Raw genomic sequence first — 27,162 nt, forward strand, 5'->3', positions numbered from 1 at the left:
TCCTAGTTATAAGACCTCATTTATAGACTATAAATGAGGTCTTATAATTAAGATCAGATGTGGTATTTCCTAAACAGGAAATTAATTTACCAGTCCTTATGGTCTGCGTCTCGTATCGCAGTTAATGAACTGTTGCTTTGTTCACTTAGTCCAAGCTTTTATCATATTTTTGAATGAACAAAACCAATCATCAGTAATATTTTTTTAGTTTGAAACTTGATGCATTTGTGCGAACTACACGTTATTAACCGTGTGCTTGGGAGGCAGAGATAGTCTATCTAATGATCATATCAGGCTTGGAAGAAGACTGATGGACGTGAAGTATCAAATGGGTCTGATGTCAACAAGCATAAGCACAGGTCAGAAATATTATATTAATTCTTTTTCGTAGTTCTGCTTTGCTATAGTGAATCAAAGGGCTCAAAGGGATAACGCGGAAATGAGTTTGAAAATTCCAAACCCACCTTCATTCCACATATGACTCCCCGTTTTCTCTTTTAATCATGACTAGTAATCAAAGGAGCCAATCATTGGCAACCTTGTAGATCTTTTAGAACTTACCGAGCTGAAGTGGACTCGGTCAGCATTATTTTAGTCACTGACCGAGACTAGTCTTCGCTGAATAACTCGCTTTCTCAGTCAAACTTGGACTTTCCAACTCCCATCTTCCTTCCTACGTGTCCTATTGGCAACCCAAACAGACACCCCTTATAAATATGAGACCTTCAATTCATTCTGTAAGGCATCAAGCCCTCGCTCCATCAACTTCACTCCAACACTCCTCTCTCTGCTCTATTTTCAAATCTTCAAGAACAAATTAGTCTAATTTCAAAACCGTTCTGGCTACTTCCATGTTTATAGCTCCTACTTCCCCATTCAACGGTTCTTCACTATTTCTTGGATTTCCAGGTCCTCTAGAGAAGAAGAAGCCGCTGTTTCTAGCTAAAAGTGCATCCCAGAGTAGAAGTGGTGCTCTCTGATATGAACTAGATATCAGGCACCATAGTTCTAAAAACAAGGTCATAACTATAACGAGATTGTACAAGATGGAGAATGACATGAGGTGGGAGCCGAGCACACTTACAAATGAGCTACTTCAAGGAATGGAGGCAGCGAGGAAGCTGATGGCAGATTTTAGGACGCAATCCTCGGTAGAGAGCAGGGATTTGCTGGTACAGAGGATATTATCATCTTATGAAAAGGCTCTGCTAATTCTGAAATGGAATGCGTCAAATACCAAACCCCTTCCCATGGGGACAGTAGCTGGTTTGCTGCCAGAATCTCCGATATCAGTCAACGCAAGTCCTTTCAGAGATGACGTTGATGGGGATCATCCTGAGCTTAAACCAGATTGCAAGAAAAGGTGAATTTGACTTGACAAACTTGATAGTATATACGTAAGATTGTTTAAATATGATTAACCTGACGCCTCTAGCAACGTTTCAGAAAGACGATGCCCACATGGATGGAACAAGTAAGATCTAGCTCTGAGACTGCCCTGGAAGGACCCCAAGATGATGGCTTCAGCTGGAGAAAATATGGACAGAAAGACATCCTGGGTGCCAAATATCCTAGGTATGAGAACAAGAGACCCTATTATATTAGGCTACTAGCATTGTGATCGTCCCCTATCCATGCAAGCATCTAACAAAACACTGTTACATATTGCAGAAGTTACTATAGGTGCACCTTCCGCAAGACTCAGGACTGCTGGGCCACGAAGCAGATACAAAGATCAGATGAAGACCCTACTGTATTTGACATCACTTACCGAGGAAGGCATACTTGTTCCTTGGGAAATAATGCTGTTCGGCCACCCAAGTCACCAGACAAACAGGAGAAAATACATGATTATCAAAGTGACGTCCGCCATCACGAGCCATTACAAGAGAGCCTAGTGAAATTCAGAAGTAACTTGAGTGTCAATACAGATAACCTAAAAAACGAGGATATGGCAAATCCTTTTACTTTCCTTTCAACTTCCTCTGGATACATGACACCGGAAAGCCACAGTTCACGTCCCTTGGCACTAGAGAATGATCCCTTCTGGGGGAACCTTTCACAAACAGAATTGCTATCTCCAAACACGCCAGAATCAAACTATTTACCATCTCTGTCTTTCAAGATTGATGAGTTCCATTGCATTAGAAACCAGCCATGCTCAGAATCTGACATTACTGAGATCATTTCAGCCAACACATCAGCCACCAATTCTCCAATTCTCGATTTTAATTTCCCTATTGATCCGGTGGAAATTGATCCAAATTTCCCTTTTGACACCCCGGGACTTTTCCCATAATTTGTTAGTATTAGGGATGTGAGTATCATACAAATATTTGCTGCAATAGCTTTTCAATCATGTCTGTTAAACATAGCATGAACTATTAGGTAGGAAAACTGTAGACCACAAAACAAGGCAGCAGCAATGATAGCAATAAGAAATTTCACTGTAGTTAAGATTGCAATAACGATTTTTGCAGCGTTTGCAGTATTCACTCTGAAATAGATGAATTATATAAGGTCCGAATTTCCATTGGTATACCTTTAGCAGAAGACCGCAGAAGGCGGTCACCACTCAAGGAATTATTAACTGTAGCACAATGCATCAGCTCAAGAAAAAGGAAGTTAAAAAGAGAGTCATTAAACCAAAACCTTTTTGGCATAAAAGAGAACACAAGGGGGAAAAAGAAAAAGGAAAGGAAAAATGCGCACCAAAATCGAATGTGATGACTGTGATATCCCAAGACTTCATGCCCATAAAGATATGATGTGCTTGAAATTCAACATCCAAATCCATTTTCCATTTTGCAGAATATGCTGCTTTATCGGGGCCTGTCTCGGTCTCATCACATTGTTAAGTTCATTGGAGCGAGAAGTAACTCAGCCCCATCAGTATGCAGCTGATCAACGCCAGACAAAGTACCATAACACAATTTTCGCTATATCATGAAAGCAGAAAGAAGACAATGTCGTGCCAATCAAACTGATGTCAAGTGAAATAAAGATTTAAAAGAATTCGGCAAGTAAAGGAACGATTCTCATCGGCTAAAAGAACTGTAGCTGTGGCAACCGAACAAGGAATGAAGCAAAGACTATCGCGAAAGAAGTTAGCAGGTTTGTGCAACATGAAGATTCTTCTCTTAGAATTTATATATTTTGATTTATTAATCATTAGTTGGTTTAAAACCCGTCAGTGGCTTAGTTCAGTCCGTCCAACAAACAACAAGAAGTCTAAGTTTAATTTGATCTAATGAGGACCGGAACAGATCATGAAAAAAGTATCTGAAACATGGGATGCTACAACAGAAACAGTACATGAGAGACAAGTTAATAATCAGGATGATAATGATGCATACAATGTATTGACAACCTAGTGCTACCGAGGAAAAGCTAAACGAGTAGCCCCTCGCTCATCCGTATCAGTTTTCCTCGACGACCCTTAACCGTCTGAAGTTATTCTTCGCACTGAGGCCGTTGTTTCTCACAAAGCAAACGCATTAGAAGCACTCTGCAGATTATTCTAGTCTCCACTCTCGATAACAAATTAAACCATCCAAGTACATCTGAACTCGTTCTCAGAATCCGAAGCTTGTTAGGTGTCAATATTTTCCAGGGGGAGATTGGAGCATAAATTGGTTGTGAGAAATAAATGCCAGTATATATAAACAACCGTTTGCTTCGTGAAATAACCAATAAATGTGGGAACAGATAAGTTGCTGGAGCCTGGAATAGAGTCTGTAAAACTCACTTGTAGGCTCGAGCAACAAAGGAGAGCAAGAAGATGAAACCGAAGAACAAGAAGCTAGAGTAAGAAATCAAAGAAAAAGCGAAATACTGAGAAGCAATTATGACGGATCAACAGGCAGCGGCCAAGTCAACGGTGCTCCCCCGCCCTGTGGCAAGTTTTGTCCGTTTTCGAATTTCCAATCTATCCGGCCGCCACAAAAAGGAATCCAACCTCTACACAACCAGTAGCGACGATTAAATCCGTCTTGTTCTCGCTCGCCCTCTCGTCTGGGCTGTCGGGGGCAACCCGGGCCATGGGTCATGCCGGGCCTCAGAAACGTATCTATCCATTTGGCGATGATGGGCTCAAACTCCGGAGCCCGTATTGTGTCCAGAATCAACATTTGCTTGTTGAAGAATTGATACAAAACTAGGCTAAGAAATCAATCAAAGTTTGAATCCCTACCGAGAAAAAAAATTCATATTTAGTACTTTTCTGATTCTTAATATAAGACCCATTTAATTAATTTAATTAGATTAAAGAAGTTAGATAAGTTAGTTAATTATAAGAAATGTGACACATTTTTCCTAAAACACCATAATCATCTTTCTTAATACCTCCTCTCCCTCTTCTACTTGGTTATGGTTGAGGAGTATCCATAGGGTAATTTAGAGAAAATTGATAAATATAAGAAATGAGTTCTATATTTAGGACCAAAACCAACTCAACAATTGGGTTTTATATTAAAGACCGGAGGAGTATATGACAGTGTATCGAATAGGATTATCTTTAATAAGAGAATATCTGTGCTTACTGAGGAAAAAAAAACTAATCTAAGAGGTGCAATTATAATTGTCCTTATTAATGACTTAATATAGATTTATTATTCCGACAATTAGAACTGGTCTTGGAATGAGGCGTTTCAATTTTAAAATATTGCATAGTGGAGGGAGTAAAGAAGGAGGCAAGTTCGCGGGTGGCTGGTGAGTGATGGTGCAACTGTACGTGAACAATATAACCTCAATAAATGTGCTGTGCTACGCGAGCATAAATGCAACGCAGTGGAGGATCAGTTTTTCACGGGAAAACTGTGCTCACTCGAACAGCCTGAAATGAGGTTGTGCTTTTGAGGGTTTGATATATATATTTGTTGATTGATGAGGAAAGCAGATAGAGAATACAAAGGAAATCATGCGCGCTTGGATAATTACATTTACAGTTACCCCTTCTGAGAATTCTATATACCTTGCAAATCTATCAGAAAAATGAATAAAACGAAATCCAATACCAATGGAATGGAACAGCTGACATTTATGTTTAGCCACATTTGTCTCTCATACCGCCCATCCTTGTATATAGCACGTCGTTATTCTCATCAAACTACACCAAATTAAAATTAAAAAAAAAAGGAGACTTTTTGCCTGCTCTCATCGCCTGATCTTTATAACTTATCTCATGTAACTGTGTGATTTTGTTTATGATAAACAGAACGTCAACTTTTGTGAATAAACAAAATTTGACAAGAACATATATATGAGCTGAACTGATAAAAAATGTAAAATCGAACAGGTTCTACATCTACTGGTATGCTGCTTTTAGAAAATATACTTGATGCAAACTAGTTTTTCTGCCACCCCTAGGCGATCGAGGATAACCCTATTCCCCAGATACATCGTCGTGTCCCGATCGCTGTGAGATTTTTCATTCGATTCATAGAACTTGACTTTTATTGAGTCTGCAAATGTTTATGGTCCTTAGGGGTGCTGTCGTCATTAATTGTTTTCTCATATCTTAATGCCGCTCAAACGATAAGGTTTCAACTTTCAAGCCATGTTTAAATTAAGATGGGCAGGACCTATAGCTTTCCCTTTTGTGGCTTGAAAATTATTGTTTGGGCTGACCAAAGCTCCCTCAGATCTTTTTTGGAAGATCAAATTTTATCTCCGTTAAAAATTTAATATTTTCCTGCCAAAACAAAACCCATTTATCTAATAAATTTTAATCTCAGCTTGACTACCCATTCCTACAATCTTTGCCTTCCCCTTCTTGCGTATTCAAGAATCAAGAAATAAGCAAACTGGTTAAGGCCCCTTTGTCCGCTAGATCAGAGAGAAAAGCCATGAATAAAGAACCTATCAAATCCATATCCGCTTTTATGAAGTAGGACCAATATATACAGAAATATATAACTGATCGTAGCACAATACAATACAATTACATTTTATTAATTAAAATTTTATCAATATATTGGGCATAAGATGTGTAATTTTTTAATTCGACCACACACCCATGTGTGTGTGTTCATCAACCTTTATGATGGCGTACTATCATAAAATTAAAATTAAGATTAATATAAAAATTTAAATGCAATAAATAATGGGAATGGAATAAGATCATAATAATCCTCAAAACTAAACACCAATTCAAAAGCCACAAAAAAAAAAATAAGAAGGGGATGAAGAATGAGTGAATACGGAAGCATTGGATATGAATGAGCTAACCTACTAAGAGTGGATAGACATAGAAAGGGCATCAGTCTTGAAGATACAAGTAAGGGCCACTGAACTTATTTCTGGACCTACCACATTAAAACTCTCTTATAAACATAGTTTCATGCGTCACATACTCCCATTAATTCTCCCCACCATTGCTTTCTTCTTCTTTAACCTGCGCCCCATACTCTGAATTTAAGATTTTGACATTATATGGTAGTTTAATTTCTCATATATATTTCAGTAATTTTGATGCAAACCAAACTTCTCTACATTTTCATATATATGTTGAAAGGGTATTTAATGTGGTAATAAATATGACTATAACGCAGAAAGAGCAGTAACACTCCATATCACTTCATTTTCGGTTTTCAACACATATATAATGTATTTCAAATTTTATTCTATTTCTCATCCATTCTCAGTTCGATCTCTGGAGATAAAGAGTTTATCATATTCGATTTCTCCTTTTCTACAATCACATTCTCAATTTTAGCATTCGGATACGCGTGAGTATTTTTAAAAAAATTTATCGTTGTTGTACAACATATATACCTATTGCACTATTAATTAATTTCATGTATAAGTTGAGAACTATCCATTTATGAGTGGTCAGATTAGGGGGGAAATACTATATAACAAGCTTTTATGGGCACAACTAAATTGAAAGTGCTTTATATCTGAGAAACCAAATTATAGCCATAGAGCATCTGGAAATTCATGTAAAATTTTCACGGTAGGATAATAATTTACTCACAAGTTTTTAAAGTGCACAAACACAAGATAACACTAATTTATTCTCATTTCACTTGTCTCCAATTATTAATGACTTGAAAAATAAGCTGAAGCAGAAAATCTCCGTACCTGTGTTTGGCCAATGAAATCTCATTTCAAAATAGCCACCATACACACGCAGTATTAATGACTTGTTCGTACCCAAATAGCATTGGAGCTGAAAAGATGAGGGGTTTTGCGTGGTTCAATTTACTGAACTTCCGAGACAATAAATTTTTCAGGAAGTTCATGAATAGTTGCTTGTTTAGTTTTTTTTTTTTAATTCTTGACAAGCATAATTGTTTTTAAGTATCTGAATAGTAAAATTTTCGAACAGAAAATTTCTATCGATTTTTCTTATTTTAAAAGATAATGACAAAAGTACTATCAGTTAATTAAATTCAGTAAGTTATGATGAAAATATGAAGCTTAACTTGTTGAGAAGTTACGGATTTTAGTAAATTAAGTAGAGAGAAATCCATCATGTTTGAATAGTCTAACTTCCTTTCTCTATTTAATTACCCCCAACCAAGTGAAAGCAATCAAGGAAGCCCTTTTTCAAGAGCCATGATTTGTTGCAACACCAAAAAAAAAAAAAGAAAAAAAAAGAGAGAAAAAGAGTCATAGTTTCTTCAATTTTTCATTAGTTGTGTTAACATGTTATTAAGTAACAATGGAGTTTTTTCCCCTTTTACGGACAATAACAATGCATTTTTCATTAAGTTAGAAATCGATTAATAATAATATAATAATAAAAAGGCTGAAGAAGAGATTCCCAACCCCAAAAGTCTAACTGAAGTACTCCTCTGATCCTATTTATAAGATATTTTTAACTTTTTTCATACAGACCAAGAAAAACTTTAAACTGCATTAACTCTTCATTAAAATATAGCAATTTTTTAACTTTACCCCTATTTAATATATACATATTTAAAAAAATAACTATATACACTATAATAAATGAAGGATAATATAGTACATTCATGATAAAAATTTAATGAATTGATTTATAAATAGGATCTAAAAAAACCTTCTCTCTCTGCCTTATAAATACGACCAGAGGAGTATTCCTGTTTTGGAACAATGTGGAAATAGATGGACATATGTAGTAAATTAATAATTAAGAGATAATCAAGTCCACTATGATAGGATGTGAACTGTGATCAATGGGCTATATTGCCTGACGAAGAAGTTATGCAAAGCTTTTCATTACTACCTCCGATCCTTAATATAAGAGTTAGTTTAACTTTTAATTTGATTTTAAATATAAGATGTAAGTCCATTTTGTTTCTCATATTTATTTATTTTTTCTTAAGGTAATCTTTGTAGCTATTGCACATATTAAAGGTTTTATCAAAGGTTAAAGCTAATATATTTGATTAGTAAGGGTATTTTAGGAAAAATAACACCTATTTATTACAAATAACTAATTTAACAAACTTCTTTAATCTCCTCAAATTGGTCAACCAACTCTTATATTTAGGACCGGAGACCGTACCTAATATCACATAATATAGTCAGTCAAACTGGCAGATTATCCGCGTTCAACTATGATATATCGTCCCACGAATCAGTACTATAAAATAATACATACCGGATTACTAAAAACTACAGAATAATCCAGAAATCTAGCACACGCCATTCACACATGCTACGTTATTATCACCATCATATCATACTAAAAATCCTGCTAATTAAAATATATCATCTCATAATCATGCTGCCTAAAAGCCAGCTGGGTCCGTCAGGCACAGGAAATACCCATTGTCGTGGGCGTAAAGCGTTCCGAAGCCGACCTTTTGACCAGAGAAGTGATGTCCGGCGAAACCTTAGCCATCTCAAACTCCGGCAGCTCCGGGATGGACGAAAGCACCGGCCCTGACTGCTTGTCGTAAACCACCAAGTAACGCTCTCCGGATTTCTGTGGCACCTGGAAACTACTCCTGGAAGATTTAACGGACGAAGCTTTCTTGAGACTATGATGATTGTGATTGTTATTATTGAGCTTGAAAACGGAGCGAAGGAGCTTCTGGAGGGAGCGAGAGATTTTGAAGGGCTTCTTGGACATGGTGGGCGGGGGAGGCGGAGGAGCCGGAAGTCCGCGGTCGGAGAGGTGAGGCATGGAGAGACTTCTGGCGGAATTAGCTATAGCAGAGTCGAGTTGACACTTGAAGGAGTTGAGCTCGAAGGAGTCATAGAGCGTGCTGCCACAGTCCCACAAGGCGGCCTTAGTCTTCGAAGAACGATTCTCCATGATATAACCAGAAAGTAGGGTTTGAAGAAAAGTAATTGAGAACAGAGTTAGAAGAGGAAGAAGAAGAAGACGAAGAAGGCTGGCCTTTATGTAATGGTTACCGGGTTGGTGAAGGAAGCGAACGCGTCGGTTATGACTTTGAGAGACCTGAAAAAGGCTGACTGGTTTCACGGCTTACTTATATTCACCGTTCATTCTTCTCAGTGACACCAATAACTTCTCTCTTCTTCCACTGTCCATTCTTCGTTCTTAAATATTATAATGCGACTCGCTTTCGCAGCTTATATAATGACAACTCAACATGCATATATAATTATGATAATTGAAAAAACTAAGTAACGTTGATTATACAAAACGGTTCAAGTGGGGAACCAGGGGACGTGGAATGAGAGTGGCCCATGAATTGTGTCTCAAGTTTTATTTTTTTGTATTAAAGTAAATGCTATAAATAAGAATGGCCATACCCATTGAATCGTTTCATGTCACGTGTCACCGTTTCATTCTCAAAATGTGACATGTCAACAAAGCACGCATTGTGGAACATTTAGATTATCATTTGCATTTAATTTAACTTTTTGTTATATTTATAAGATTATCCATATGAAAGGTACTAAAGTTTTAGCTAGAAAGCTCTGTGATATTTATTAGTACCTTTACGAGCTAACTAACGACTCATTCAAGAAACTATACACAACAAAATTATGAATTTTTTTTCTTCTCAATGCTTTTAAATTATGAATTTTTCACTATTAGGGAAGTATTTTTTTAAAAAAATAGATTTCGATGTGATAGGCACAGTATGAAATTTTTATTGAGAGCATTTTAAAACTTTCAATAAGAAGATAGAAAGAAATATAAAATATAGTAAAAGTAGTTCAATCTCCCTAACTAAAAGCGATGGTTCAAAAGTTAAAACTATGGATCGGATTTGGAGATCGGGTGGCCGACTTCACAAGTCTTCAATATTTAGAGGCGTGGTCGGTATTGCGCAAGTAATGGAGGCTCGGGAGTGCGTGTCCACGAAGTCACTTTGAATTAATTTTACAGATATCAAATTTTAAAAGAATTTACATATCTATACATATATATATATATATATATACACACAAACACACACTACCTCCTGTCCTAATTATAAACCTGAAATCTTATTAATTACCATTCATAGCTTATTTCGAAGACAAGCAAATTTGTTATGCCAGCTGGGTCCGTCAGGCACAGGAAATACCCATTGTCGTGGGCGTAAAGCGTTCCGAAGCCGACCTTTTGACCAGAGAAGTGATGTCCGGCGAAACCTTAGCCATCTCAAACTCCGGCAGCTCCGGGATGGACGAACGAAAGCACCGGCCCTGACTGCTTGTCGTAAACCACCAAGTAACGCTCTCCGGATTTCTGTGGCACCTGGAAACTACTCCTGGAAGATTTAACGGACGAAGCTTTCTTGAGACTATGATGATTGTGATTGTTATTATTGAGCTTGAAAACGGAGCGAAGGAGCTTCTGGAGGGAGCGAGAGATTTTGAAGGGCTTCTTGGACATGGTGGGCGGGGGAGGCGGAGGAGCCGGAAGTCCGCGGTCGGAGAGGTGAGGCATGGAGAGACTTCTGGCGGAATTAGCTATAGCAGAGTCGAGTTGACACTTGAAGGAGTTGAGCTCGAAGGAGTCATAGAGCGTGCTGCCACAGTCCCACAAGGCGGCCTTAGTCTTCGAAGAACGATTCTCCATGATATAACCAGAAAGTAGGGTTTGAAGAAAAGTAATTGAGAACAGAGTTAGAAGAGGAAGAAGAAGAAGACGAAGAAGGCTGGCCTTTATGTAATGGTTACCGGGTTGGTGAAGGAAGCGAACGCGTCGGTTATGACTTTGAGAGACCTGAAAAAGGCTGACTGGTTTCACGGCTTACTTATATTCACCGTTCATTCTTCTCAGTGACACCAATAACTTCTCTCTTCTTCCACTGTCCATTCTTCGTTCTTAAATATTATAATGCGACTCGCTTTCGCAGCTTATATAATGACAACTCAACATGCATATATAATTATGATAATTGAAAAAAACTAAGTAACGTTGATTATACAAAACGGTTCAAGTGGGGAACCAGGGGACGTGGAATGAGAGTGGCCCCATGAATTGTGTCTCAAGTTTTATTTTTTTGTATTAAAGTAAATGCTATAAATAAGAATGGCCATACCCATTGAATCGTTTCATGTCACGTGTCACCGTTTCATTCTCAAAATGTGACATGTCAACAAAGCACGCATTGTGGAACATTTAGATTATCATTTGCATTTAATTTAACTTTTTGTTATATTTTATAAGATTATCCATATGAAAGGTACTAAAGTTTTAGCTAGAAAGCTCTGTGATATTTATTAGTACCTTTACGAGCTAACTAACGACTCATTCAAGAAACTATACACAACAAAATTATGAATTTTTTTTCTCTCAATGCTTTTAAATTATGAATTTTTCACTATTAGGGAAGTATTTTTTTAAAAAAATAGATTTCGATGTGATAGGCACAGTATGAAATTTTTATTGAGAGCATTTTAAAACTTTCAATAAGAAGATAGAAAGAAATATAAAATATAGTAAAAGTAGTTCAATCTCCCTAACTAAAAGCGATGGTTCAAAAGTTAAAACTATGGATCGGATTTGGAGATCGGGTGGCCGACTTCACAAGTCTTCAATATTTAGAGGCGTGGTCGGTATTGCGCAAGTAATGGAGGCTCGGGAGTGCGTGTCCACGAAGTCACTTTGAATTAATTTTACAGATATCAAATTTTAAAAGAATTTACATATCTATATACATATATATATATATATTATATACACACACACCACACTACCTCCTGTCCTAATTATAAAACCTGAAATCTTATTAATTACCATTCATAGCTTTATTTCGAAGACAAGCAAATTTGTTATCTATTATATAGGGATTTGGGCATATTTTTATTTCCAGATCACCCCTTCTTAACAGTTTTTCAACCATGTGAGTCCGAGCGCCACGGGGCGGTGGTGGAAGATTTTTTTGTTCTTTAACCTAAAAACAATATAGTTATTCAGCAATAAAATTGATACAAAAAAGTTCTTAAGAATTTTAGAAAAATATGTCATTCCATGATTGTAATATGAGATCTGCATATTTTAGAAACATTTTTATGTCATTCTCTGACAATATATTTAAACAAGAGCGAAATGTTCTGAATTTTTTTTATTCACACCTTAAAATAAACTTAGTACTTCCGATTCTAATTATAAAATATTATTTATAGTTTATAAACATAATGGTGTAATTAGGACCGGAGGTAGTATATTAGTTATGATGGGTTCACATTGATTTGATGAGTCAAGTCAAACTGCCTAATCTCATCGATGCTCCTCGCAATAAAATATTACGATTCCTCCTCTCAAACATCCAAACCGCAACTCTATTTTTTCTAGAGAGAGATTCATTATAGAACAGGTTAGCAATGTAACGCGTGAACTCTTATTAAAAAGTGCCACGTGATATTTGTGTCCTCCTAATATATTGGAAACATCGAATATCTAGGGTAGCATGTGCTGCAAGCAAATATGTACGTTTGACCCACAGAGGAAAACACATGATTGAAGCATCTCCAAAGTCAATCAATGTAAAAGGGAAAAAAGAAAATAAAGCATTGGACAATATATCCATGTGTGAGATAGGAACAACCCAAATCAAATAGAACTGGACTCTTGCAATAAAACCATACAAAAGAACTAGGCTTCGAATTCCTTGGGCCATGACATCTTACCTTGTATCTCCGAAAAGGGCAAAAGTCAGAGAGGCAAGGGAAAGTCAACCAACCCAACACTTCTGCGCGATCTGTTTCAGTTTTAAGGACCCCAAGTCCAACCCATCATGTCGGTTTACTTGTTACAACGAACCGACCACTTCCATGAATACCAAACGTCTTTGAGGATCTAATTTTATTCTCGTTGATTTCAAATCCTGTGATGATGCCCCAATTTCTTCAGCCCCGCCAAATTCTTCGTTTCATTGCCCTTCTTTTAACTAATATTGAATTAGAACCTTAGAGCATCAGAGCATCTTGCAGTTAAAAATAACCACAGCGAGTGATATACTTCTTTTGAATTTAATTACAAAATTATAAATTGACTTCATTCATTAAAAACTTTCTGGTCACATTGACGGCAGTAATACTTGGAACACAAATTGCAGGCTCCCTTTGCTGAGTGCCGAGCCTAGCAAACAGTGCAAGACCAACGCTGAGGACAGTGCTTTATCTTTTTAGCTCTGTCTTCTGTTTCACAACTTAGAAAGAGCCATATGTACTGAGGCAAGCCAAAGAAGTCCAGCAAATTTGTGCAGTCGCTGTAGTATACATGATTTATGTGCACATTTGTTTAATCAACAACATCACTACTAAAGAGCTTAAACTGGTTGGCGTCAAGAACCAGTTTCCTTATGGAAGAGAATGCGCCCATAATTCCTGCACCGGTGAAGACGATAATGATTGACATGTTGATCCAATAGGTGAAGGATGACTTGGGAGGCTTGTGCGTCATGTTGTACAGAAGCATAGGAAGAACAAAATCCAGAGGGATGAAACCAAGAGCACCAACCACACCATTGATGTCCCCAAAAAATGGGAGCATGGCTGCCACAAACCCGCATAGTATCATGTAAATTGTGCGAAGAATTAAGCGAGGGATGAGATTTCTCTTGGAAAACATCCCCTGCTTCACATCAGCTGATTTCTTCTCCATTATCTCATATGCCACTTGAGAATAAACCTGTCGTGTGTGTTGGGACAATCATTATATTCTCCACCAGTATCTGATGCCAAATCTTAACGTTGCTCGCAACAATTACAACTCTCTGAGCTTACCAGACCAATCGCGAAGAGTTGAAGAAGAACGAAGATGACAGCAAGGCCAAGTACCCAAGTTGGAGCCAAAGAGGGTCCCTCATCTGGCAATAGACTCTTAAGAATGTTTGAACTGGACTTGTTTCCAAACACCCAATATCCAGACACTGCAACAGAGTAGAAAGTCACGCAAATCACACTATAACACATGAAAAGCCCTCTGACCATCTTTCCAGTTGCAGGTGGTGCTAGAGTTGCCTGCATTCAACATGTCATAGCCAAAATGAAAGTCAGCCACACATACAAGCTTGAAGTGCAAGTGCCATGGACATTATTAATTGATAAACTTCTGAAAGATAGTTTTCTTGATACTTGTATCTCGGGCAGAATTCCATTCCCAAATATGGATGCAATTATGGAGATGGAAGTGAAGGCACTAAAAACCCGTGCAGACTTTCTGGGTTCTAGGGAATAGTCCGCTGAATGGCCTTTTGCTGATAAACCTGCAAAATGATACGAAGCCACCTATAATTATTGATATGACCCAAATCTCATTAGTCATTATGCAGTTATCTGTGGGGGAAAAAAGAAGAAGGCGTTATTGATCCGTTTGTTTTTACCTGCGTGAATGCAAGCCCCGACCACTAGGAAACTATAGCCTAGGCTGAGAAGAAGAGAACCCATGTTGATGTGTCGTAGAGAATGGAAGGTTGGGAGCTGAGAGAGAACTATCATTACCACTGTCACCATTGCTATAAAATGGTACAATTTGAGGGACCCATGTGGCGAAAGGTTGGAATACACAATCTTTAACAACGCAACAGCATCAATTAATTAATGAACACTGGTTTCCACAATCACTTCAAAACAAAACATTCAATTATATTCTTAAGCACTTCAATTTGGAGGAAACCGAGACCCAGCTCTTCTCCCCCCCCGGCACTTCTGCAGTCATCAGTTGGTTCGGTAATATTAGGTTCCCATTTTAGTTCATCAGAGAGACAGAGACCCGCTTTACTTGGTTTTATCATTTTTGTAGATTACCCAAGACAAAAACACAAGACTCAAAAGCCAGGGACAGCAAATATGTGCAGAATTAAAGAAGCGGCTCAGCGAGGTGGCGCACCAAAATAGGTTAGTACCTTACACGTTTATTATGCACTGGCGCTTGATTGGTCCTCCGCACCACAGAGCACAGTAACACCTAAATACATGTGGATATGGACGTCCACTACGTATCGCGTGCCAATGTGTCACTTCATAGCCATTCGTACTATTGGTGAAAAAAATAGAGATAAATCTAGATTTTTTTTTTTATATGTAAAGGCAAGCTTAAGCTTGAAGAGTTACAAAGGCAGCTAACTATCAGATACAAAAAATCAAAAGTATAGATCCAGATCTTAAGAAGTTAAAAATGTGCTTAACCAGATGCTATTGCACCATAACGAAACGAAGTTTTAATCTATACTATAATCTATGAGCGAATAAAACCGCATGCGGATGTGGAACATGGCATATATTCCAAGACTGAAAAAGTGTTTGCTATATGAATAAGTTAAGGAAAGTTTCTATGCCTAAATAAAATATCAAATTTAATATCTTATCCTTCAGAAAGATCATCAGTAGCTTACTGCTACGTAGAAAGATTCGTAGTACTATCGTATACTGTATCCTGCAGATAAATGGAAAGTAAATTAAATGCAGCGAAACCAGACACCAGAACTCTATGGACACATTCCATGACTTGAGCGGGTAGTTGATGACACGCCAGGGAGATTTTATAATGAAAATCCTACCCTCTCGGTCTTCAAGGAGATTTGACGTCAGACTTTCCTAAGTACGGCGATGGGACGTAGAAGAAAGGGGGAATAAGATGAAAGTCAGAAACAGAGCACGAGAGAGTTTGCCTCGGAGGGACAAATGAAAAGCAGTATGAGAGTAGAAATATAATTAAAAAAATCAAGTTAACCCAAACTTGTTTCATCCCCGCAATTATGACGAGGGTGATATCTTATACTCTGTATCTTTAACCATTACTATTACTATGAAAAGATAAAACAGTAGAATCGACGGATAAGGATCGTGCGTATGCATGAGCAAATAAGAAGGGATCAAACCTCAAGGCATTGGCCCGACAGCAAAATTGCGCCCACACCAACCCCGGTGTTGATTGCCGTTTGAATGAATATTACAAAATAGAACATCCATCCAGACCCTGTCATTAGACCCAAGAAAATAAAAATAACTGATGAGCAATTCGTTGGAAACTAATGGAAGTAGGTCTAGAGTAGACTACAATACAGGCTAAAGATTAAACAGAGTAACAAGGAACACTCAATCCGCCCTTGTTATTCAGTACCGTGCGTTTGGATAACAAGTTCTAGGAGTTAGCGGTAGCGGGTGTAGTTAGCAGTGCGATTATGATTAATAATTAATATTGTTAATAATTAATGAAAGCAAGATTGGAAAGGGACAAAAAAGAAAGAGTGTGGGTCGCATCGATTAATTCACCCAAGACGTCTGCCGCGAGCTCCCGGAAACGTATGTGGCGGCGGCCGGATTTCTCGCAGTGATCAAGCACTTTGGACATGAGGAAGTAGGAGTAGAAGGTGACGACGCCCATCGCCGTCAAGCAGAAGAACCCCAGTCCCCATCCTAATCCTCTGAAGGCGTAAGGCAACGTCAGTATGGTGGGTCCGACGATCGCCGTCGTCAAATGGAACCCCGCATGCCACCACTGACCTATGTACAAAGGAAACAATGAATTAACTAACAGAAGAAACAAGAATGGTTAACGATGGTTTTAAAGAAGAAGAAGCGGCCGGCTAGCTTGGGAATCGGCACCTTTAGACTGAAGGACAAAAGCGGCCCCGGCGTCGTCGTCGCGGGGGCTGTCCGTGACGGCGTCCTTCGGAGGGATCGTCATAGATGGGGATTTAGGAGTGACGGGTGAGGGATTTGAACTTTTTGACGTGCAGAGTGCAAACAAGTATATGATATATTGTTGCGTGCACACTTCAATTTGGTCGTCGGACGTCTAGCGTATCATTCGCCTGGAAATGTGGAGATTGGAAGAAGAGCATGCGGTGAGAAACTGAGAACTGAGAAGTAGGAGAACATCGGAGCCTGAAACTGCAGGCTGAAGAGGAATATTTCTTGGAAATGTCTCTGATGTTATAATATGACTATGGATTCCGAACTGCCTTTGCTTTATTTATATATATTTGCTGGCCAAACACCGGGATAACTGTACCTGTAAATGAGCCGATTGGGCTTTTGTTTTTCAACCCCAGTTTTTTTTTTTTTTTTTTAACAATCATGCGGTTTGACTTTGAGTTCATTTCCATTTAATAATAAATTTGATCTCTACTGGCGCTCGACAATTAATTCATTAATGGAAAGATATAATTATTAGCGTATTGCAATTTAATAAATCAAAATAGAATTTTTTGGTTTATTTTTTAAAATAAATTAATAACTTCAACCTCAATACTATAAAATTATCATTTGATGGTCAAAATTTTTTGAATTAAAAGACTCGATTGGCGGGATTTTAACTGGGGAATCCAAATCCTTTAATGATTGATTCGTTTTTGCACAAAGCTGACTGGGACCCCGGTCAAGTCTTTGAAGCACCGGAGCCAGTCAAGTTGGTTAAATTAATTAGACTAGTTTTAATGTCTGAGAAAATGGATCCATTTTTGAAAACTTGAAAATTTCTACTGTCCCAAAAAAAATTGAAAATTTTTACATTTTAAATTTATCCTATAACTTTAATATGCAGTTATTTACTTTTATATTGATATTTTTTTTCATTTTATTGACTTTAAGATATTTATTTTGTGCTGCTCGCCTTATTTTCAGGGGGGGAAAAACATAAATCTACAACTTTCAACTTATTGTTTGCAGATTAAAAAAATACACATTATTTATCTGGCTTTTTAAGTTATCATCAGAAGTGAAATCATTTGTGTTTTGGGCCAATATAGAATCCTTTTTTTCTTCTTGTCCAAACGGCCATTATAGAATCGATAATCATATACAAGAGATGGTCCGTAAGTACATTGCAGAGCTGGATGATGCTAATTAACAGGTAACCCAAAGCCTGATCTTTTTAGAGGAATGATATTTTATGAGGCTTTTTTATTTATTAAAAAAAATGAAATGATAATTCAAAATTTTTTGGCTTCCTAGCTGGCTGGATGTAATTCCAATGGCCACAAAATTCACTTGGGACGGGGGGACAGACCACACTGGTGGAGTGTGTGTGTGTGTGGCCTAAATAAAGAGTCAACATAACTCAAGGTTAGCAGTGAACACTCCTAATTGTCTAATTGAGTTAGGAAAGAATGTGATAACTGGTAGTTGCAAGCGGATGATCATACCTAACACACTTCATCCTTTTTTCTTTTAACAAATTCCCCAAACAACAAATTATTATCTCCCGTCCTTATACTACTTCCGGTCGTAATTATAAGAACTAGTTGACTAATTTAAGAAAGTTAAGGAAAGAAGTTAAGTTAGTTATTTATAAATAAATAAATGTTGTCTTTCTTAAAATATTCTTGCTAATCAAGTGTATTAGTTAGAATTACCATTGTTAGAAGGACTATCTTAAAAAAATGCATAAATATGAGAGACAAATGAATTGAGGTATTATATTTAGGATCAAAGTAAAAGTCAAATAAGGTCTTATATTAAGGACCGAAAGTAGTATAAAAGCTTGTTGTTAGTTTGAGTAGATTAAAGAAATTAGTTAAGTTGGTATTTGTAATAAACATGTGTTATGTTTCGTAAAATATTATTACTAATTAAGTGTATTGGTCAGAACTATCATTATTACAAAAAACTATTTTAAAAAAAGATAAATATGAAAGACAAAGTGGATTGAGATTTTATATTTAAGACAAAATAAAAATTAAATAAGTTCTTATATTAAATACTAGAGATAGTATTATTTTTTGAGATCTCCATTGCACAAGGCAAACCTTTAATCTATGCTAGAATGGAATCTAAGCACTTACAAGCTGCTCATCTGATACTAAATATAAGAATCACTTGGAGAGTTGATCTTAGTATTAAATGCATTGCCTTAATATATTTTATCTCTCGTGTTCATTATTTTTTTCTTAAACTAATTTATCTAACCTAGAAACTGAAATATAATGTAATTTTACATAAGTATACTTTCGGGAGATCATGTGCCATTCATTCATATCAAACAATTTATTTCATTTTTTAATTCATCTAAATTAGTTGAGTAACTTTTCTGCTTAAAAATTAGGCGTGCACTTTTTTATGACCTATGCTCTTGATTCCCCCCCCCCCCAAAAAAAAAAAAAATCACTCATCCCAACCCCAGCCAGTCTCCTAAACAATTCTCAGCACTAGATGGTCGTTTTTGTGGTATGTATGTAGGTTTGTATGAATACGGCAACTAAGATATTTATATAAATCATGAGAATGGAGAGTGGGGTGTAGTTATTAAAATGTTAATAGATAAACACACACAGACAAATCCCATATTTATTATTTGAGAGTTAATGTTGATCTTATATATAAAACCCATTTCACGTGTTTATTAATTTTTTTTTCAAATTAACTCTCTTGATATTCCCTCCACAATAACTAAGTAGGAAAAAGAGAAGAGAGAAGATTAAAGAAGATGATCTATTTTTTAAAAAAATCATATTAACTAACTTACTCAACATATTTAATCTATTTAAATTAATTAATTAGGTCTACATCCGGACCAGTAAATGCATACCATTCACCACACGCATCTTTGAATGTGAACGGCGAGCTCGTGCACGAAACCTCCCCCCTCAATAATAGCAATAGTTGCAGACACGAAAACAAAGGGCCTGCTGCTGCCAAATGTGGGTACATTTGGTCCTTTTCATTTGGTAATTATAATCACTCCCTTGTTTGAATTTTGACATAAACTATTATTCTTCCTTTGGTGATGTCCCCCACACACACATAAAACCGAGAAATTGGCGGTAAAAATCAGTTCTTTTTTGTTTTTATTATATGCGATCTTTCCTTCCCGGTGTTGTTGAAATTATTATAATTTAAAAAAGAAACTAAAAGGAGTCGTACTCGTATAAACCCACAAACCGTTAGGCCGAATGTGAACGACTACACCCGTGAAGTTTGTCGTCATACACACGTCATTTGTTGCAGAGCCCGGCTCGCACGTTGCGGTTTGAATACGATAATGCGGGGCCCCGGCTTCCGCGGATCAAATTTCCACACACGGGCTCAAATTTGCCACTTGTTCCCACCAGATTATTGGGCTAACTGGCTTAAGAGTTTTAAGAAAGATTTCAGCAAGTTAGGGCTTTCATTACACCAAATTTGCAAATCTCACCCGTTTGCATTACAACGTTAGAAACCTAGCAATTACATCAAATTTAAAAACAACATACGATAAACAATCGGCAATGTCACTGAAAGATAGCGATGTTCAATAGAAATTTGAACACCCCAAAGTCCCTTTTCTTTCCCCACTTCATTCTTCTGTTTTCTGGTCCAAGTTAGCTGCAATCAATTTATTGTACTCCTCCAATTCCTTCCTGTATGCCTCCATTGCCTCAGCTGCTTTGTCGTTCCACAGTTTTCTCTCTTCCTCCTTCAGTTCCTTCCACTTCACTGATATAAGGGCGGTCACGGTAGAATTATCCATCTCTGGTCTTTCCTCCTGTATGCTCTTCCTTGCTTCTTTGCTGCATACCAAAACCACATTTCTAAGCACTGAGAACTGCTTTGATTTAATTTAACTCTACCCCGAGTGGACTCACCTGAATAGCAGAAATGAAGATGGTGGTCTCTTTGGCTTGTTAGGATCAGAATTCTTATCTTGCTTGCTCTGTTTCTTCTTCTTTGACTTCTGCAGATATAAATGTATAGTGTTGCTTGTTAGGATCAGAAATGTTAGACACAACGAATGAAACAGCTCAAGGGAATTTGTAAAGTAGAAAATATCTCACCTTGATCAGATTTTCTGTTTTCTCCTTCTTCTTCAGCAGTCTCAAGGCTTCTTCTTTCTGAAGCTTCATTTGCTCGTCCTCTTCCTTCCTGAGATTCGCAGCCTCCTCATCCTTCTTCTGTTTGTAAGCCTCCATTTCTTGAAGATATTTCTCCTTATTTTTCTTTGCCACCTACATGTTTCAAGACCAGAAATTAGCGAGAAATTAAGCCATTAATGAGGAGGCTTAATTCAAGGCGTGACAGAGTCAAACCTCTTCATAAGGTCTCTTCTGATCTTCTGTCATGTTTTTCCACTCCTCACCAACAATCTTTGAAACCTGCAAGGCATCGGCATTAAAGCTGTGTTCTTCTATTCTCATTAATATCATCTCAAAGACATCATAATCACAGGAGACAATCAATCACCTCCACGATACTCTTGTTCTCTGCAAGAATAGCTGCTCGCCTGTCATTCGTGTACAAGATAAAAGCTGACACAGGATGCTTTGGTTTCAGCGGGTCCTTCTCTTTTCTGCGAGTAATATAAGTGTCATCAAGATAAACAACAGAGTGATGGCAAATCAACACTAAAAGAGTTAATTTACCTGTTCTTCTTGCTTTCTTTCTCTGTTTCTTGTTTGAACAGCATATACTGTTCGAGCAATTCCATGGCAGTCTTCTGCTTTTGCTCTTCTTCCAAGAGCTTCATAGCCTCAATTTCGCGTTTCTCTCTTCTCCTTTACCCCGATACCCGCAGATATCTTCTTTTCAATAAGATATTTCTTCTCATAAGGCTGCTTCTCTTCTTCACTGATGGTCTTCCATTTAGCCCCTAACATGTTTGAAATATCCTTGAATTCTGCCTCTGGATTCGCTCTCTTAATCTGCATCAAAGAACCCGGAGAAAAAATTGAACGAAGTGAGCCCAAATTATTATACGAGTTAAAAGAAGAAAACGTGTCCGACTGAACATTTACCTCAGCCCATTTATCTTTGCTCCACAAAATGTAAGGTGGAGAAGGCCTTTTCACAGCACATCCATTCTTCTTCTTCTTGTCCTTCTCATGCTCCTTGTCTTTCAGCATAGGCAAATTCTGAACAATCAAAGCACAAAATGAGCTCCTCTATAACAAAAATTATCTGTCTTTGCAAAACGAAAAAAAAGATTGCCATAACCACAACAGAAACTAAAATGACGGGGGAAGAAAAGCATAAAAGGAAAAACCAACCATGGTGGGTTTGAACTCCTTAAGCTTCTGCAATTTTTTCAACTCCATCTGCAGCTTCTCCTGCTCTCGGCCACGCTCGTCAAGCTCTTCTTCCTTCTGCTTCAACATCTCATCTCTGGCCTTCAAGAGCTCTTCAGTCTTCTCCTTCTCAAGGCGCAGCCTCTGCATCATGTCCTGCATTTCTTGCAATTCTTTATCAAAAGATTGCTTCGACTGCTTCTTTGAGGCAGCTTTTCCCTTCTTGGGCGAAGAGCGGGTTGAGAGACGCTGGGTTGGTTTCTCCTTTCCGGCGTCTGATTCCACTTGAAACCGGTGGTGTGGAGGAATCGGTAAGCTTCTTGGCCAAGGATTTGACATCATTAGTTGAGGGATTTTTATCCTTCAACGCCCTTCGGCTTCGCTGCCTCCTTGACGGGACTTGATCGACGGTCACTTCGGCACTGATCTCAGCCATCCGAGAGAGAGAGAGAGAGCGTATGGAATACTGTTCGAGGGGGATGAGGTTAGCAGGTAAGCTTAAGATGAGGGGCCTTTTAAAGGAGAGGAAGCGCAACGGTCCAATTTTTCAAATTCGAAAGAGATCGAGGTGGCCTGGCGATCCTGTGGCTGATTGACCTGTATTATGACCGTTGGGCCGCGACCCGCGGTGAAAGGAAAAAAATGGAAAAGGAAAATATCCTACAAAAATCTTGTTTCGCTTTCATGCGCTATCGCAGGCTTCCTATGTAAAATTGCTGAATCTTCGCCCTGCAACAACTTTTTTTTTTTGGGTAGAAATTTTGTCATGTTAAATTATCGACACATAATGGGGTGCGAGAAATAAAAGTAATAGATAAAAAAACGATATTATACATATTTTCATCACTGTCAATACTTCAAGCATTTTCAACGTGTGAATATGTAGTAAAAATATATATAATATTTTCAAGGCATAAATTATCATTTCAAGCTCTAATAAAGGAGAAACTTGCGTAGTTTTTCGAACACATGAACATATATTTTTATTAAAAAATTATTCAATCATCGTTATGTTTCAACAAAAAAAAAAAATAGAACACCAACGATTTTTCTTATTGTAAATCATTTACTTTCCGGGCCAATTTAAATTGAAATTGTCTAAATTTTGGAGATCAGCTGATCCAGTTATACTTCTTTGGGCTTATAGGCGTTCAAAGATGAACCGTTGACCTTTTAGTAACGGGCCCAAAACGAAGACCTTACAAAAAGGGGCTCCGTAAGGAAATTTTTTTGGGTTCTTCATTTCCATTTAATTTATAGTAGAATCAGCTCCTATCACAAAGAAAGTTTCGCCTGCATATTCAAGTATCGGTCCAATAACCTGCCCCAAGAAACTAAGAGATCGATGATGGTGTCAGGGATAACAAGAAATTCCATACGAATTGTGAGGATTCATGATCTACTTTGGTGATGTCAATCAATCTCAATCACATATATTCAATATGATCATCAAAATCAGCTGTAAAAAGAGGCTCACAATCCTTTGTTACATTTTTTTCCTCAAACCTTCATCCGATATAGAAAACCAATAAACAATGGAAAATATTGCCTTGTCAGAGTATGTTTGTAACGGATATGGCAGAGAGCAGTTGTATGCACAGAGCAGCAAGTTTAGAACTTCTCATTTGGAGAATTCTACGCCGCATTTAGCTGGTTTTCTTAGCCATTTATGACCATCGCCATTACAATGTCGCTCCAAGAGTCGATTGGCCCAGGTAAGCACCAATGCAAACAATCATTCTGAACTTGGGCATTTTGGCCCTTGGCAAATGGATGAAACTGTCTATATGGTCCAGGATGACCATCTGGCCTCAGTAGTGAAAGTGGCGATAGATCAAGCAGTTTCAGGTTCACTCCATTTCTTGAAGCATTCACAGCTGCCTTAGTGAACTCGTCTAATTCGATGTCACGAAGAATCTGGTTCAAATCCTTCATTTCTATCTCACCTTCCTTAACTGGTGCTGTTCTGTTGCAAGTTCCTCCACTAAACCACTCTCCGTTCTCAAAGTGATCAGGCGTGGATGTCCTAAAAAAGATCATGCCTTTGTGATTGGAAGTTGCAACAAAGTTCAGGACCTGCTGGATGGTTTTGCGGTACGCAAAATCAAACCCCAGTTCTGTCAGATTCCTCTTAGGACAGTTGTGGCAGCCCAGTACGGTGTCATTCTCATAGTAGATTGAAGATTTAAGAAACCATTTCCCAGTTGAAATAATCACGTAATCAAAGCTTTGGTACTCATCTGTCCATTCACTATGAAGTTTGTCAAGATGCAGCTCAACTTCAGAAGTTGAAACACCATTCATGTCCTCAAATATAGCAGCTTCTACAAGGAATGGTGACCATATAACTGACATGGTGAAGTTATATGAGGGAAAACGCCATTTTCTGGACCTATATTCTTCATCGTGGTAGATCATCACAGGTTTCTCTCCCTGAAGAAAAAGATAGTTCCAAGTGAAATCACTCTCATAAAATAGCTAAGAAAATTTGACAAGACTAGGGATGCTATTTTGGAAAATTGGCAAAAACAACAAGTCAACTCGATTGCTGGTGCACTCATTCGCCCTTGACGTTCTTGCAGTTGATATCGTGTTTAGTTTTACCGTGATAATCATATCTCAGAATAAACCTTCTACGATTACAGTTGTTATATTATTAAAATATAACTCCAACATTGGCAATCATACTGCTTAACCTTTCCTGACAATGGTACCTTGAATTTCAAAAATTTCAATTCATATGATTAATCCACATTTCATTTTTGGAGTCATTTATGATTGTCAAAACATTCTTTAACACCTTAAAACATCATGTATTTTTTCTAAAGAAAAGCATGAGGAAGTTATGAATGATACAATAACCATGTGATACAGAGAAACACAGACACGTAAGCACACATAAAGATGGTTGGTAGTAGACGGGTAGAAGAAATATTCTCCAAACACGATGCACATTAGAATCCATTCCATCAACCATGCATTCGTTGCGAGAGAGAATAGTAAGTTATATTCAGGAATGTCATTCACTTTCGTTTCCCCTTTCCTCCAGATTATTGGTAGATAGAGATGTTGAAAGGCAGATATGATAGTGTTAAAGAACTAATCCTCTTGAGTAACTCGTGGCAGACTTGTTATCATTCAGAAACTTTAAAGTATGGCAATGAAGCATAGGTCTATTGCATAATACTCTATCAGTCAATGCAAACGCATACCTTCGAAAGCAAGCACAACCAAGACTGCACATGATTGCGTGATATGGAATCGCCAATTAGTGCCCAGTGTTTATTCCGCATCAGTTTCAGAAATTGCTTAGCACTAAATTGTGGCAACTCACAGTCTCGCGGATGCCATCTCCAATTTAGATATCCTGTATCGGGACGCCCATTTGTTAAACAATTCTGATGGCCTTCGATGAATTCGCAGGTTTCGTTGGTATAAGCCGGGCCCGAAGGGTTTGGAATCCAATCCCCCGTAAAGAGATCGCAATTTTCTGCACGAAATTTGCAGAAAGCTTTCAACATTATAGGACAAGAAGATCACCAAGCAACAATAATAAAATCTTCTATCAGTTCAGCTTCATCGAGCACACATTAATATCAAAAATCCCAATGGACTATCAATTCATAAATTTTCAACACTTTTTCTGGTGTGCAGATCTAGGCTTAAATACTTTATTGGCTAGTCACGACAAGGATATTAACTTCTAACCTTAATTGATTTTCATTTTTTCCCCTCTTCAACTAGACTGTGAATGCAGCGCTAAAGAAGAAACAGAAAGGGAAAGTAAAAGACAAAATCTACAATTAGCAAATAAAGAGAGAGCTTCACCTGTGTGATATTCTTGATCTGCAGTTGTGGCTTCATCCTCAGCGTCTTGTGCTGAAACAACGGGTTCTTCAAGAACTGTATCCTTCTTAGGAGAAGGGGATTCTAAAATGGGTGAGATTTCTGGGGAATGAGAGAAAAGGAGGCGAAAAGCGAGGCCAAAGAAGAAAATGGCGAGCACGAACTTGAGCAGCAGACTTTTCTGCTTGCAGAGAAACTTATGTTTCAAACAATCAATCTTCATCTTCTTCCTGGATTTCCTTGCTGGGAGCTCGCTCCTCTAAGCCCAGATGCTACTTTCAAAACAAGAAAAGATGTCCCAATCCTCGTGTTGCTAAGTATGGATGGCAGCGTTTGTGAGAGAAGAAGAGAAGAACCATCTCATTATTCTCATCATTTCATCCACGCAAAGTAAAACCCCAATACAGCCTAAGGCTGAACTGAAGCTACCGACTTGGCTTGGCTTTCATTTACTCATTAGGAAAAGACAAGGTTCATCCCTTATGCAAGTAAATCAAGACTTGGTTCTTTTTTTCCTTTTGAAAGGTCATAACTGATTTTAATTTCCCCATTATTCTTTTTCTTTTCTTTTTAAACAAAATATTTATTGTAGAGTAAAAATAATTTTATTTTGGTAAAAAAAATATTGATCATTGTGCCGTAAATGATGAAATTCTTATTCTTCTAATAGAACGGCAGTGTTGGTTAGTATTTGACTGTTTCCACTCTGAAGTTTAGTTTTACCTTGCTAACCTGATATGGAATCTTAATGATGTCGCACGTACATATATTAAAATTAATACTATCCCCGATTCTTAATATAAAACTTATTTGAATTTTATTTTGATACTAAATATAAGATCTCAATCTACTTTATCTTTCATAATATTCTTTTTTTAAAATAGTATTTGTAATAATTGTAGTTATAGCCAATACACTTGATTAATAAAGATATTTTAAATAAAATAATACTTATTTATTATAAATAATTAATTTAAAATTAATTTTTAAT

The 27,162-nt window shown here is 37.4% G+C and overlaps 4 protein-coding genes and 2 pseudogenes across 4 annotated transcripts; 1 reads left to right on the forward strand and 5 right to left on the reverse strand.

Moving 5' to 3' along the window:
- Positions 1-499: 499 nt before the first annotated feature.
- On the forward strand, positions 500-2,539 carry LOC114731738 (probable WRKY transcription factor 53). Its single transcript, XM_028918980.1, has 3 exons — positions 500-1,363; positions 1,447-1,575; positions 1,672-2,539. Exons 1-3 carry the CDS (start codon positions 1,047-1,049, stop codon positions 2,297-2,299), a joined length of 1,074 nt encoding a protein of 357 aa, XP_028774813.1. The 5' UTR covers positions 500-1,046; the 3' UTR covers positions 2,300-2,539.
- Positions 2,540-8,413: 5,874 nt separating this feature from the next.
- LOC114731760 (probable serine/threonine-protein kinase pats1) lies at positions 8,414-9,490 on the reverse strand. Its single transcript, XM_028919016.1, has one exon. The coding sequence runs from the start codon at positions 9,245-9,247 to the stop codon at positions 8,738-8,740; it is 510 nt and encodes a 169-aa protein (XP_028774849.1). The 5' UTR covers positions 9,248-9,490; the 3' UTR covers positions 8,414-8,737.
- A 958-nt stretch (positions 9,491-10,448) lies between these two features.
- Positions 10,449-11,215, reverse strand: LOC114731770 (probable serine/threonine-protein kinase pats1; annotated as a pseudogene).
- A 2,114-nt stretch (positions 11,216-13,329) lies between these two features.
- On the reverse strand, positions 13,330-17,292 carry LOC114731755 (probable GABA transporter 2). Its single transcript, XM_028919009.1, has 7 exons — positions 16,951-17,292; positions 16,618-16,848; positions 16,224-16,321; positions 14,727-14,913; positions 14,479-14,609; positions 14,128-14,364; positions 13,330-14,032 (listed from the first exon to the last, which is right to left on the reverse strand). Exons 1-7 carry the CDS (start codon positions 17,030-17,032, stop codon positions 13,643-13,645), a joined length of 1,356 nt encoding a protein of 451 aa, XP_028774842.1. The 5' UTR covers positions 17,033-17,292; the 3' UTR covers positions 13,330-13,642.
- A 2,939-nt stretch (positions 17,293-20,231) lies between these two features.
- LOC114731694 (high mobility group B protein 6-like) lies at positions 20,232-22,795 on the reverse strand (annotated as a pseudogene).
- An 891-nt stretch (positions 22,796-23,686) lies between these two features.
- LOC114731695 (protein trichome birefringence-like 23) lies at positions 23,687-26,632 on the reverse strand. Its single transcript, XM_028918926.1, has 3 exons — positions 26,154-26,632; positions 25,538-25,815; positions 23,687-24,758 (listed from the first exon to the last, which is right to left on the reverse strand). Exons 1-3 carry the CDS (start codon positions 26,392-26,394, stop codon positions 23,985-23,987), a joined length of 1,293 nt encoding a protein of 430 aa, XP_028774759.1. The 5' UTR covers positions 26,395-26,632; the 3' UTR covers positions 23,687-23,984.
- Positions 26,633-27,162: the final 530 nt, after the last annotated feature.

The sequence above is a fragment of the Neltuma alba genome, unplaced genomic scaffold (assembly GCF_004799145.2).
Source record: "Neltuma alba isolate B1F8T4 unplaced genomic scaffold, ASM479914v2 tig00012843_pilon, whole genome shotgun sequence".
NCBI lineage: Eukaryota > Viridiplantae > Streptophyta > Magnoliopsida > Fabales > Fabaceae > Neltuma > Neltuma alba.